This window comes from Oncorhynchus mykiss, chromosome 24 (genome assembly GCF_057628025.1).
Source record: "Oncorhynchus mykiss isolate SJ-2025 chromosome 24, ASM5762802v1, whole genome shotgun sequence".
Lineage (NCBI taxonomy): Eukaryota > Metazoa > Chordata > Actinopteri > Salmoniformes > Salmonidae > Oncorhynchus > Oncorhynchus mykiss.
Window position 1 is genome coordinate 31,811,874 of NC_143045.1, and position 14,015 is coordinate 31,825,888.

Below are 14,015 nucleotides of genomic sequence, written 5' to 3' on the forward strand. Positions count from 1 at the left end.
TTTCATTTCAGAAGCTTTTTCCAACATTCATTTTGATTTCAATCCCTGCTGGAAGGTTAGGGGAAAGGACTGCAACAGCAGGATTTTACAGGACCTCTCAGATAATCAGGACAAAGGGCAACGAGGGTAGCTGTGATTACTATGATTACTAAAACACACTGCTAATGTTAGCACTGAGACTCTGCTACAATATGACTGATCGGCAGGATAGTTCAATCCCCATAAAGTGCTAAAGATGTACTATGCTGTACTATACTCTGCTGTGATAGACTATGCTATGATAGACCATGCTATGCTATGCTATGCTATACTATGCTATGAAATAGTATACTATGCTATGATATACTATACCGTGATATCCTATGCTATGCTATACTATGCTATGAAATAGTATACTATGCTATGATATACTATACCGTGATATCCTATGCTATGCTATACTATGCTTTGATATAGCATGCTATGTTATGCTATACTATACTATGCTATGCTATGCTATACTATGCTGAACTATGCTATGCTATACTATGCTATGATATACTATACTATGCTATATTATGTAATGATATAATATGCTATTATATGCTATGCTATACTATACTATGATATACTATGCTATGATATGATATACTATGCTATGATATACTATGCGATACTATTCTGTGCTATACTATACTATGCTATGCTCTACTATGCTATGGTATAATATAATATGCTGAACTATGCTATACTATGCTGTGATGTGATATACGATGCAATCAAATGATATGTTATACTATACTATGCTATGCTATACTATGCTCTACTATTCTATGCTATGATATGATATGATATGATATACTGATATGATATGATATACTATGCTATGATATACTATGCTATGCTATTCTATGCTATGATATACTATGCTCTACTATTATATGCTATGATATACTGATATGATATGATATACTATGCTATGATATACTATGCTATACTATTCTATGCTATGATATGATATACTGATATGATATGATATACTGTGCTATGATATACTATGCTATACTATTCTATGATATGATATACTATGCGATACTATTCTGTGCTATACTATACTATGCTATGCTCTACTATGCTATGGTATAATATAATATGCTGAACTATGCTATACTATGCTGTGATGTGATATACGATGCAATCAAATGATATGTTATACTATACTATGCTATGCTATACTATGCTCTACTATTCTATGCTATGATATGATATGATATGATATACTGATATGATATGATATACTATGCTATGATATACTATGCTATACTATTCTATGCTATGATATACTATGCTCTACTATTCTATGCTATGATATACTGATATGATATGATATACTATGCTATGATATACTATGCTGTGATGTGATATACGATGCAATCAAATGATATTTTATACTATACTATGCTATGCTATACTATGCTCTACTATTCTATGCTATGATATGATATGATATACTGATATGATATGATATACTATGCTATGATATACTATGCTATACTATTCTATGCTATGATATACTATGCTCTACTATTCTATGATATGATATACTGATATGATATGATATACTGTGCTATGATATACTATGCTATACTATTCTATCCTGTATAAATGCAGATACAGTGTACTGACATGCTGTAGACTTTTTACTGAATAGTCCTGTGCTGTGTCATCTCTCTCTGCAGAGCGACCCAGCTTTGTGAAGCGTCCCGGCAGCCAGGTGGTGCTGGTGGACCAGAGCGTGGAGTTCAGGTGTGAGGCCCGGGGCGACCCAGTTCCCACCGTCCGCTGGAGGAAAGAGGACGGAGACCTGCCCAAGGGAAGGTACTGTACTGTATGACTCATCTTCTGGCCCTCTTTAACACAATCCCTTTCTCTCTTTCTATTTAATGCCTTGCTCCCTTTTGTCTGTCTGGTGATCAGCACGTACTGTAAGGTATGTGGTGTGTGTGCGTGTGCGTGTTTGACCGATTCCCTGTGAATATTCCAGATATGAGATCCGTGAGGACCACACCCTGAAGATCCGTCGTCTGACCTCTGCAGACGTGGGTTCTTACACCTGCATGGCAGAGAACATGGTGGGCAGGGCGGAGGCGTCGGCCACCCTCACCGTCCACGGTAAGACCACACAACTCTGTTACTTAATCTAGTAAAATACTGTGCAGGTTAACGAAGGTCAACGCACCAGTTAACTTGCACAGTCCTGTACATTGTTTGGTATGGTGGTCCTGTTGTCGAGCCTCTATTGCTGAAAGGTATGCTGATTCTTCCAGATGTTTCAGTCTCTCTAGTTATATGGGTTACGGTGAGTTATGGCACTTTAGACGTAATTTAGCTCAACCTCAATGCAATTATAACACTCAATTCTTGAGCCTGAAAAGTTATTACTTTCACCCATTCTTTCTCAATTAGCTTATTGATTTCTAATAAAGGCCATCTGAAAATCCATAGAGGATCTTACACTTTACACATGGGAGCTCAATGATAATCAATTCCATTCACGGCATCCATAGGAGCGAGGACATTCCTTTAGAGGCAGCTTTCTGGTCATGTTTAAGATGCTGTATCAGTGGCAGGCCTGTGGGGAGCTTCTGTGTGTCTCTCTCCATTGTACATCCTACTAAAACAGTGAGAACAGAAAGCAGCTGGTCACAGAGTAGAAAGGAGTCATTCAGTAGAACAAGGGGGCCTGGATCCCCCCAGCCCTTAAACCTCCTGGGAGCCATGCAGGTGGAACACTGGGGTCATTTAGCAGCAGGTTAATGTGAATATTGGGGAGCAGAGGGAAGGAGGGGGATAGAAGGTGGTTCAGTGCACAGGGGATGGGGTTAGCAGGGTAGGGAGGTGTATATTTTTGTGGCTGAAGTGAGTCACCACTGGAGCAGAACGAGATGGGAATTGAGCTAGGACGAGGTAGATGGGAGGATGGTGGGGGGGTTTGGGTAGTAGAGGTTTGTGTTGTGAGTGTAAAATTGTATTCCCAGCAGTCCTCGAGAGCTATGAAGAGATGGGACAAAAAATCCCCCATCACCCCAACACCACCACCCCCTCTCAGTACTAATACAGAACCCAATCTTCACATGTTTGTTCTCTGCAATTATTTATTTCTGCACTACACAGGCCAGTGATGTGTTGATTACTTTGAGGAGCATGATTAGACCCTCCTGTCAATAACTATATATATCCAGTAATAACTTCATCAAGATATCCACCAATAACTTCATCAAGATATCCACCAATAACTTCATCAACATCCACCAATAACTTCATCAACATCCACCAATAACTTCATCAAGAAAAAAAATACAAATAGCCAATGAGAGATACAGTAGACCTTTATTCAAACAAGCCATTTGCCACACAGACCTGCCATCACTCACTTTGAACTGGACTGTGTGTTTACAGGCAGTAGGCCCTGCCATCACTCACTTTGAACTGGACTGTGTGTTTACAGGCAGTAGGCCCTGCCATCACTCACTTTGAACTGGACCTTGTGTTTACAGGCAGTAGGCCCTGCCATCACCTACTTTTAACTGGACTGTGTGTTTACAGGCAGTAGGCCCTGTCATCACTCACTTTGAACTGGACTGTGTGTTTACAGGCAGTAGGCCCTGTCATCACTCACTTTGAACTGGACTGTGTGTTTACAGGCAGTAGGCCCTGCCATCACTCACTTTGAATTGGACCTTGTGATTACAGGCCGTTGCAACAGTGCGCCTCTAGATCACTAGAACGCATTCACCAAAAGCCACAAAATACACCTGATTGGATTTCTACAAATATGTAAACACCACAGGAGTCCTCTTACATTTGGGAACTTTACCTTCCTATTGATCAAACAACCATGAAAAGGTAGGCTCTCTCTCACTCAGTTATACACATCAACAACAACAAGATCAACAACTAATGCTAACCAGAGCAAGATGAGCTAAAATCTAATGAAGGAACATTAGATAAACCCACTCAGACTTGTTCAGCTTGTTGGCTGTCAAAATTACACGGATAAACAATAGGGAATTGTAGGCCCCTCATCCTTCTGCAGCTTGTCTGCCAATGCATGCTTGTCCAAACTAAGCACCCAAGATAACTGGCTAAAGTTGGCTAGCTTGCTAGCTAGCTAATTCCAAACACACCTCACTCTGACCATTTTGCTTGCCGTAGCAGAGATCTTGAATAACTACTATTTTTTGTGAATTGTTGCGAATGCAAGAGATATCCTAACTTGATAACAGTCGTTCAAGTCCTTGCTAGCTAACCAAATGACACCTGCTAGCTGTGTATAGCCACCAAAAAATTGATATGAGGGGAAAAAGTCAGTCACTCACCCAGTCCTCCAATAGCATGACATCCTCCTTGCAGCTAGCTAGCTAGCTATCTAGATGTTAGATCCTGTGTTTTTAGTTTGCTACATAAATACATATGCTTGCCTATTAGCCACGTTATGACTGATTTGTGATCATTGCCTTGGTTAGTCTGATTATATTGACAATCCCAGCCTTATTTACATTCGTCTGTTTTTGTCCAGAATATTGACTCATTGAAACTGAAATTGTGATTTACAACCTGATGGCAATATTTTTTGGAATACCAAGAAATGTATTGGTGAATTATATTATTCATGCATTGAACTGCATCCATATTTTATTTATTTTGATTTATTTAACCTTTATTTAACTAGGCAAGTCAATTTAACAAATTCTTATTCACAATTACGGCCTACCCCGGTGTCACGGCTTCCACCGAAGGTGGTTCCTCTCCTTGTTCGGGCGGTGCTCGGCGGTCGGCGTCGCCGGCCTACTAGCCATCACCGATCCATTTTTCCTTTTCTATTTGTTTTCTCTTTGGGTCTTTCACACCTGGTTTTCGTTTGCTTTCATTTCTGTGTGTATATTTACCCCTGTTTCGACGCTTAGGTTTGTGCGGGATTATTTTTCATGTTGCTCGTTGAGTTTTTTTTACTCAGTTTATTTACTTGTACCGTGTGTTAAGTATAGTAAGGAGCGTTGTTTTTTCTCCTTCCCGTGAGTAACTGTGTGTTCCCATGGTCTTGAATTGGACTCGCATTGTTCTGGTATCGGTCTTGACTCAGTCGCCCCCTTCCATTCTCGATCTTGACTCGGTGTCAGATGCCTTGTCCCCCTCCCGGTGTCCAACTCTCCCCCCCCCCCCCCCCCTTGCCTCGGTCTTGACTCGGTCTCGCCCCCCTCTTGTCTTGGTCTTGACTCAGTCTTGCCCTCCCCCCCCTCCTCTGGTCCCGGTCTTGACTCAGTCTCGCCCCCCCCCCCCCCCCCCCCTCCTCTTGTCTTGGTCTTGACTCAGTCTCGCCCACCCCCCCCTCCTCTTGCCTCGGTCTTGACTCGGTCTCGCCCCGCCCCCCTCCTCTTGCCTCGGTCTTGACTCGGTCTCGCCCCCCTCTTGTCTTGGTCTTGACTCAGTCTCGCCCCCCCCTCCTCTGGTCCCGGTCTTGACTCAGTCTCGCCCCCCCCCCCCCCTCCTCTGGTCCGGTCTTGACTCAGTCTCGCCCCCCCCCCCCCCCCCCCCCTCTTGCCTCGGTCTTGACTCGGTCTCGCCCCCCTCTTGCCTTGGTCTTGACTCAGTCTCGCCCCCCCCCCTCCTCTTGTCTTGGTCTTGACTAGGTCTCGCCCCCCTCTTGTCTTGGTCTTGACTCAGTCTCGCCCCCCCCCCCCTCCTCTGGTCCCGGTCTTGACTCAGTCTCGCTCCCCCCCCCTCCTCTGGTCCCGGTCTTGACTCAGTCTCCCCCCCCCCCCCCCCCCCTCCTCTTGTCTTGGTCTTGACACGGACCCAATTTACTCCGGTCTTGGTCTTGAATCGGTCTCGCTTTACCTGGTCTCGAACACAACACTGACATCCATCAATAACTTCATCAATACATCCACCTCTCTGGTTGACTTTCCTGCTTGCGCTGCCTCTCTGATGAAGGCCTAGCTAATTAAAGAGAACAGCATTGATGTTTGTTAATGTTCCTACCAGGAGCTGTACCTGTGACTTAACAGCAGGGTTAAAAGTAAGAACCACAATACACTCTGTCCCTAACACACCATTCAGAATTACAGGATCAGGCTGAATTTGACCAATTTTCCCCAAAAAATGTATTAATGAACAGCAGTGTTTCATCACCCATGCTATGCCTGTATTAGAGGAAGTATGCAGGATGAGGTGAGACCCTGTATTAGAGGAAGCGTGAGGGATGAGGTGAGACCCTGTATTAGAGGAAGCATGCAGGATGAGGTGAGACCCTGTATTAGAGGAAGCATGAGGGATGAGGTGAGACCCTGTATTAGAGGAAGCATGAGTGTTGAGGTGAGACCCTGTATTAGAGGAAGCATGAGGGATGAGATTAGACCCTGTATTAGAGGAAGCATGAGGGATGAGGTGAGACCCTGTATGAGAGGAAGCATGCAGGATGAGGTGAGACCCTGTATTAGAGGAAGCATGAGGGATGAGGTGAGACCCTGTATTAGAGGAAGCATGAGGGATGAGGTGAGACCCTGTATTAGAAGAAGCATGAAGGATGAGGTGGGGCATCTCACAGTATATAGAGTGCATCATCAAAGACTTTGTGCCACTTAATAACTAAAGGAAGTGTTTACCTCCTCTAGCTAGGGAGGTAGAGGAGGAGGGGGATGGGGAGAGGGAGAAGGAGAAGGAGAAAGGATTTTGTCATGTCATATTTGCTTCCGGTCTGATGCTTGTCAGGAGAGCAAGCACATTAAATGACTGATCTGTCATATGTGTTATCGATGTAAAAATTATTATGAGTGTCTTGTCAGATCACAGGGGATGACAGGATGGAGGGAAGGAACCCAAAGGGAGAGATTAAGGCACAAATAACATGTTTATTTACAAAAACATTCAGGACAGGAAGGCTGCTAATGCGTTGAGTAAGATTTCTTAGACACTTGCCACTGGTTTAATGTAATTTCAGTGGTAGAGAATTGTTGGCTACACTGGAGTAAATTAGATATTCTGCTCGTATTTGGAATTAATGTCAATATTCTAAGAATTCAAAGCTCTGCCAGTAACTCCCAGATGAGGGTACTGAAGCCCCATTTAAGTTCTTGGATCGGGCTTGGATCGGGTTTAGATCAGGCTTGGATCGGGTTTAGATCGAGCTTGGATCAGCTTTAGATCGGGCTTGGATCGGGTTTAGATCGGGCTTGGATCGGGTTTAGATCGGGCTTGGATCGGGTTTAGATCGGGCTTGGATCAGGTTTAGATCGGGCTTGGATTGAGAAGGAAAGTTCACAGCGTCACAGTATTGCGACCTGTAGCTGGAAACATGATTCAATATTTTATTGATTACAATATGTTATGTGAACAGTATATTCATTGGAATCATTTTTGGTTGAATCAAAAGTATTATACTCATTTATCATGACTCTAAAGTGAAATCTTAAAGTAGTGATATGCTGGTTTGTTTGGCTCATTCATTCCAGAAAGGACAGATAGTGTTTTTGTTCTTCACAACTCCCATGGCCAGATCCTCAGTGAATAAAGTCAGCATTGTACCGTGTGCCAGGGGATATTTTTCTTTCTCACTGCTCTGCTCTCATTACTAACTTAATCAGTGAATTATTGTTTTCACATGTGTTTGCCTGTCTGTAACACCTCCTCTGAACTTATAAACACGTTAAGTCAAATATTCCATTTATTGACGTAAGAAACACATGAAAGGCCACACCATGGGCTTGGTTAAATAAAGGTGATATAAAACTACAGACATCCTGGGAATATATATTAGGAATATATTGGGAATATATTAATAACCAGTAAAATAATGCAGGTCATTTTGCCATAACTTGTGAATTATTTGTGGAGTAGAAGCCCCTAGAGTGGTTTGACTAATAACGCATGGAAAGGGACTGAAATGGAAGCCCCTAGAGTGGTTTGACTAATAACCCATGGAAAGGGACTGGAGTAGAAGCCCCTAGAGGGGTTTGACTAATAACCCATGGAAAGGGACTGGAGTAGAAGCCCCTAGAGTGGTTTGACTAATAACCCATGGAAAGGGACTGGAGTAGAAGCCCCTAGAGTGGTTTGACTAATTTACGCATGGAAAGGGACTGGAGTGGAAGCCCCTAGAGTGGTTTGACTAATAACCCATGGAAAGGGACTGGAGTGGAAGCCCCTAGAGTGGTTTGACTAATAACCCATGGAAAGGGACTGGAGTGGAAGCCCCTAGAGTGGTTTGACTAATAACCCATGGAAAGGGACTGGAGTGGAAGCCCCTAGAGTGGTTTGACTAATAACCCATGGAAAGGGACTGGAGTGGAAGCCCCTAGAGTGGTTTGACTAATAACCCATGGAAAGGGACTGGAGTGGAAGCCCCTAGAGTGGTTTGACTAATAACCCATGGAAAGGGACTGGAGTGGAAGCCCCTAGAGTGGTTTGACTAATAACCCATGGAAAGGGACTGGAGTGGAAGCCCCTAGAGTGGTTTGACTAATAACCCATGGAAAGGGACTGGAGTGGAAGCCCCTAGAGTGGTTTGACTAATAACCCATGGAAAGGGACTGGAGTGGAAGCCCCTAGAGTGGTTTGACTAATAACCCATGGAAAGGGACTGGAGTGGAAGCCCCTAGAGTGGTTTGACTAATAACGCATGGAAAGGGACTGGAGTGGAGTAGAAGCCCCTAGAGTGGTTTGACTAATAACGCATGGAAAGGGACTGGAATGGAAGCCCCTAGAGTGGTTTGACTAATAACCCATGGAAAGGGACTGGAGTGGAAGCCCCTAGAGTGGTTTGACTAATAACCCATGGAAAGGGACTGGAGTGGAAGCCCCTAGAGTGGTTTGACTAATAACCCATGGAAAGGGACTGGAGTGGAAGCCACTAGAGTGGTTTGACTAATAACCCATGGAAAGGGACTGGAGTGGAGTAGAAGCCCCTAGAGTGGTTTGACTAATAACGCATGGAAAGGGACTGGAATGGAAGCCCCTAGAGTGGTTTGACTAATAACCCATGGAAAGGGACTGGAGTGGAAGCCCCTAGAGTGGTTTGACTAACAACCCATGGAAAGGGACTGGAATGAGAAATACAAGCGCTGCCTAAACAACTGGAGAGAGTTAGCAAGGGAACCTACATCATCTAGCCACTCCAATGTGCACAGCAGAGGCTTCTCTTCATTAGCTGTTGTCATATTAATCAAGGAAGCCCTCTGTAGTCAGTCATGAAGGATACTATACATTAGACCCAGAATAAGCTGTTAGAAGCCAGGCCACACACATTCAGGACTCGTATGGCTGCTTTCCACATCACCTACATGTAAATATCAACAGCATATCAATCTTTATCATTTTACAAATGTAACCAAATAGAAGGATTCATTTATGTTTTCCATAATAATCCTGTACAACCTTGTGATGGTTACAGCCTACCAATGTACATACAGCCTACCAATGTACATACAGCCTACCAATGTACATACAGCCTACCAATGTACATACAGCCTGCCAATGTACATACAGCCTGCCAATGTACGTACAGCCTGCCAATGTACATACAGCCTACCAATGTACATACAGCCTGCCAATGTACATACAGCCTGCCAATGTACATACAGAATGCCAATGTACATACAGCCTGCCAATGTACATACAGAATGCCAATGTACGTACAGCCCACCAATGTACATACAGCCCACCAATGTACATACAGCCTGCCAATGTACATACAGCCTGCCAATGTACATACAGAATGCCAATGTACATACAGCCTGCCAATGTACATACAGCCTGCCAATGTACATACAGCCTGCCAATGTACATACAGAATGCCAATGTACATACAGCATGCTTATGGCCTTGTTGTGGAGGATTAGGACAAGTCTAATCGGCTAGTGAAAAAGCGTTTACAGATCTACACACACGCTAACACAGACACACACACACACACACACACACACACACACACACACACACACACACACACACACACACACACACACACACACACACACACACACACACACACACACACACACACACACACACACACATATATATAAATACACGCTAACACATACAAACACACGCACGCACACACACTTACACACACACGCACACACACACACACACACACACACACACACACACACACACACACTCACACACACACACACACACACGCACACATATATATATATAAATACACGCTAACACATACAAACACACGCACACACACATATATAAACTTAGCAAAAAAAGAAATGTCCCTTTTTCAGGACCCTGTCTTTCAAAGATAATTTGTGAAAATCCAAATAACTTCACAGATCTTCAACGTAAAGGGTTTAAACACTGTTTCCCATGCTTGTTCAATGAACCACAAACAATTCATGAACATGCACCTGTGGGAAGGGTCGTTAAGACACTAACAGCTTACAGACGTTAGGCAATTAAGGTCACAGTTATGAAAATGTAGGACACTAAAGAGGCCTTTCTACTAGCTGAAAAACAGAAAAGAAAGATGACCAGGGTCCCTGCTCATCTGTGTGAACGTGCTTTAGGCATGCTGCAAGGAGGCATGAGGACTGCAAATGTGGCCAGGACAATAAATTGCAATGTCCGTACTGTGAGATGCCTAAGACAGCGCTACAGGGAGACCGGATGGACAGCTGATCGCCCTCGCAGTGGCAGACCACGTGTAACAGCACCTGCACAGGATCGGTACATCCGAACATTACACCTGTGGGACAGGTAGACGATGGCAACAACAACTGCCCGAGTTACACCAGGAACGCACAATCCCTCCATCAGTGCTCAGACCTGTTGTAAGGCAGGTCCTCACTAGACACCGGCAACAACGTCACCATGGGCACAAACTCCTGGCAAAAAGTGCTCTTCACTGACGAGTCGCGGTTTTGTCTCACCAGGGGTGATGGTCGGATTCGCGTTTATCGATGAAGGAATGAGCGTTACACCAAGGCCTGTACTCTGGAGCGGGATCAACTTGAAGGTGGAGGGTCCGTCATGGTCTGGGGCGGTGTGTCACAGCATCATGAGGCTGAGCTTGTTGTCATTGCAGGCTATCTCAACGCTGTGCGTTACAGGGAAGACATCCTCCTCCCTCATGTGGTACCCTTCCTGCAGGCTCATCCTGACATGGCCCTCCAGCATGACAATGCCACCAGCCATACTGCTCGTTCTGTGTGTGATTTCCTGCAAGACAGGAATGTCAGTGTTCTGCCATGGCCAGCGAAGAGCCCGGATCTCAATCCCATTGAGCACGTCTGGGACCTGTTGGATCTGAGGGTGAGGGCTAGGGCCATTCCCCCCATAATTTTCTGGGAACTTGCAGGTGCCTTGGTGGAAGAGTGGGGTAACATCTCACAACAAGAACTGGCAAGTCTGGTGCAGTCCATGAGGAGGAGATGCACTGCAGTACTTAATGCAGCTGGTGGCCACACCAGATACTGACTGTTCATTTTGTTCAGGGACACATTATTCAATTTCTGTTAGTCACATGTCTGTGGAACTTGTTCAGTTTATGCCTCAGTTGTTGAATCTTGTTATGTTCATACCAATATTTACACATGTTAAGTTTGCTGAAAATAAACGCAGTGGACAGTGAGAGGATTTTTTTGTTGTTGCTGAGTTTATAACACACGCTAACAGACACAATGGGAGCTCCTATTAACCAGACTAAAGCCTTAGCATGCTTTTCTCTCCCAGTGCTAATATGATCTTATGAACGGCAGCAGCCTTGCTCCAGTCCCTATGAACCACTCTACAGGGTCCCTGGCACACAGAAGACCCCCCAGTGGGCAGAGGGCTACATGGTCCCCCCACTCCCTCTGATAAGATCACAGATAGAGCCTGACACAGACACAAACACACATACAGTCCAGCCCCAGCTCTACGTGCCATTTTAGCCCCCACACAGTTTTGACCCAGACAGGTTTAGAGCTGACCTCTCCCCCCAGGTTCCAGGCAGGTTTAGAGCTGACCTCTCCACCCAGGTTCCAGACAGGTTTAGAGCTGACCTCTCCCCCAAGGTTCCAGACAGGTTTAGAGCTGATCTCTCCCCCCAGGTTCCAGACAGGTTTAGAGCTGACCTCTCCCCCCAGGTTCCAGGCAGGTTTAGTGCTGACCTCTCCCCCGGGGTTCCAGGCAGGTTTAGAGCTGACCTCTCCCCCCAGGTTACAGACAGGTTGACAGCTGACCTCTCCCCCCAGGTTCCAGACAGGTTTAGAGCTGACCTCTCCCCCCAGGTTTCAGACAGGTATAGAGATGACCTCTCCCCCCAGGTTCCAGACAGGTATAGAGCTGACCTCTCCCCCCAGGTTCCAGAAAGGTTGACAGCTGACCTCTCCCCCCAGGTTCCAGACATGTTTAGAGCTGACCTCTCCCCCCAGGTTCCAGACAGGTTTAGAGCTGGCCTCTCCCCCCAGGTTCCAGACAGGTTTAGAGCTGACCTCTCCCCCAAGGTTCCAGACAGGTATAGAGCTGACCTCTCCCCCCAGGTTCCAGACAGGTATAGAGCTGACCTCTCCCCAGGTTCCAAGGTCCACCACTGTGATCACAGCAGCATGTCAGAGGTAGGGTTACCTCGTTAAAGGCTTAAATACACATGAATGGAAGTGTGCATGTAGGGAGGTGTCAGGGAGGTGTGTGTAGGGAGGTGTGTAGGGAGGTGTAGGGAGTTGTAGGGAGGTGTCTGTATAGAGGTGTTTGTAGGGAGATGTCTGTAGGGAGATGTCTGTAGGGAGGTGTCTGTAAGGAGGTGTCTGTATAGAGGTGTTTGTAGGGAGGTGTCTGTAGGGAGATGTCTGTAGGGAGGTGTCTGTAGGGAGGTGTCTGTAGAGAGGTGTCTGTAAGGAGGTGTCTGTAGGGAGGTGTCTGTAGGGAGGTGTCTGTAGGGAGGTGTCTGTAGAGAGGTGTGTGTAGAGAGGTGTCTGTGGGGATGGGTCTGTAGGGATGTTGGTGTAGGTAGGTGCCTGTTGGGAGGTTGGTGTGGGGAGGTGTCTGTAGGGAGGTGTGTGTGTGGGGAGTTGTGCGTGTGTGTGTGTGTTTGTGCGTGGGTGCGTGCGTGTGTGAGAGAGAGAGAGAGAGAGCGATTTCTTCTTGGTACGACACACAGATACACCCCTTTTGAAGTGAGCCTTATCTGCATTAAAAGTCTGTGATAAGTGGGGGGAGGGGTGAGGGGAGGGTCATTACTCTGAGTGACAGCGTTTATGTTTCTGTGGGAGCCGTTGAGGCAGACAGATTAGATAAGGTGACTGATTGGCTGGGGAAGATTTATGGCCAGAGAGTGACAGTTAACATTCACCTTGTGGTTTTATGGCATGGTGGTCCATATGCAAGGCTGTACCCTTAGAGGTTGGAGAGGGGCTGGTCCTCAGGAGACTAAAACCTCATTAGTCAAGAGGGAGAGGAGAGGAGAGGAGAGGAGAGGAGAGGAGAGGAGAGGAGAGGAGAGGAGAGGCTCACCTTCATCTTCTTTCAACCTGGTTGGAGAATAAACACTTTTCAACCTCTGTTTTGTTTTTCTTCAAATGATGTATTTGTTTAGTTGTTGATGTTTCTTTTAATATGTGCTCTTGAGGAAACATGGGTAAACACTGAGTCTTGGAACAACGTCATGCAGAGAATACTGTTGGAAGTGTATGGATGTACTACGTGTTTGTTGTTGCTATTCATTGGTTTTCTGCATTATTTGGACATATGTAATGAGTCATCAATGTGCTTCAGTTCCCGCTGGACTGGCCCCACATGTCTCATATTCATTCAGTAACAATGACATGATTATTTTTACCCATGGAAAATCCTATTGTTGCCTTCCTTCCTAATCATGTTATTGTATTTCATGGTGTTGTTTATGATTTATTTATTCATCTTTTGCCTTGTGTGTTGTTCTGTTGTCTTTCTGTTTCCTTTTAGTTGTGTCTGGTAAGTTGAAATGTTACCTGTCACCTATTCACCCTGACGCCATGACAGAAACAGGAAGCTGTCACAGCACC

The 14,015-nt window shown here is 45.2% G+C and overlaps 1 protein-coding gene across 11 annotated transcripts in view; it reads left to right on the plus strand.

The window, feature by feature from the left end:
* LOC110503393 (roundabout homolog 1) overlaps positions 1-14,015 on the plus strand; it is a 499,811-nt gene that overhangs the window by 401,301 nt on the left and 84,495 nt on the right. For all 11 annotated transcript variants that reach the window (XM_090218858.1, XM_090218859.1, XM_090218866.1 and 8 more), the window contains 2 exons: positions 1,719-1,857; positions 2,024-2,151. In XM_090218858.1, the coding sequence (XP_090074984.1) occupies positions 1,719-1,857; positions 2,024-2,151 (267 nt within the window). The remainder of the gene's footprint in view (positions 1-1,718; positions 1,858-2,023; positions 2,152-14,015) is intronic.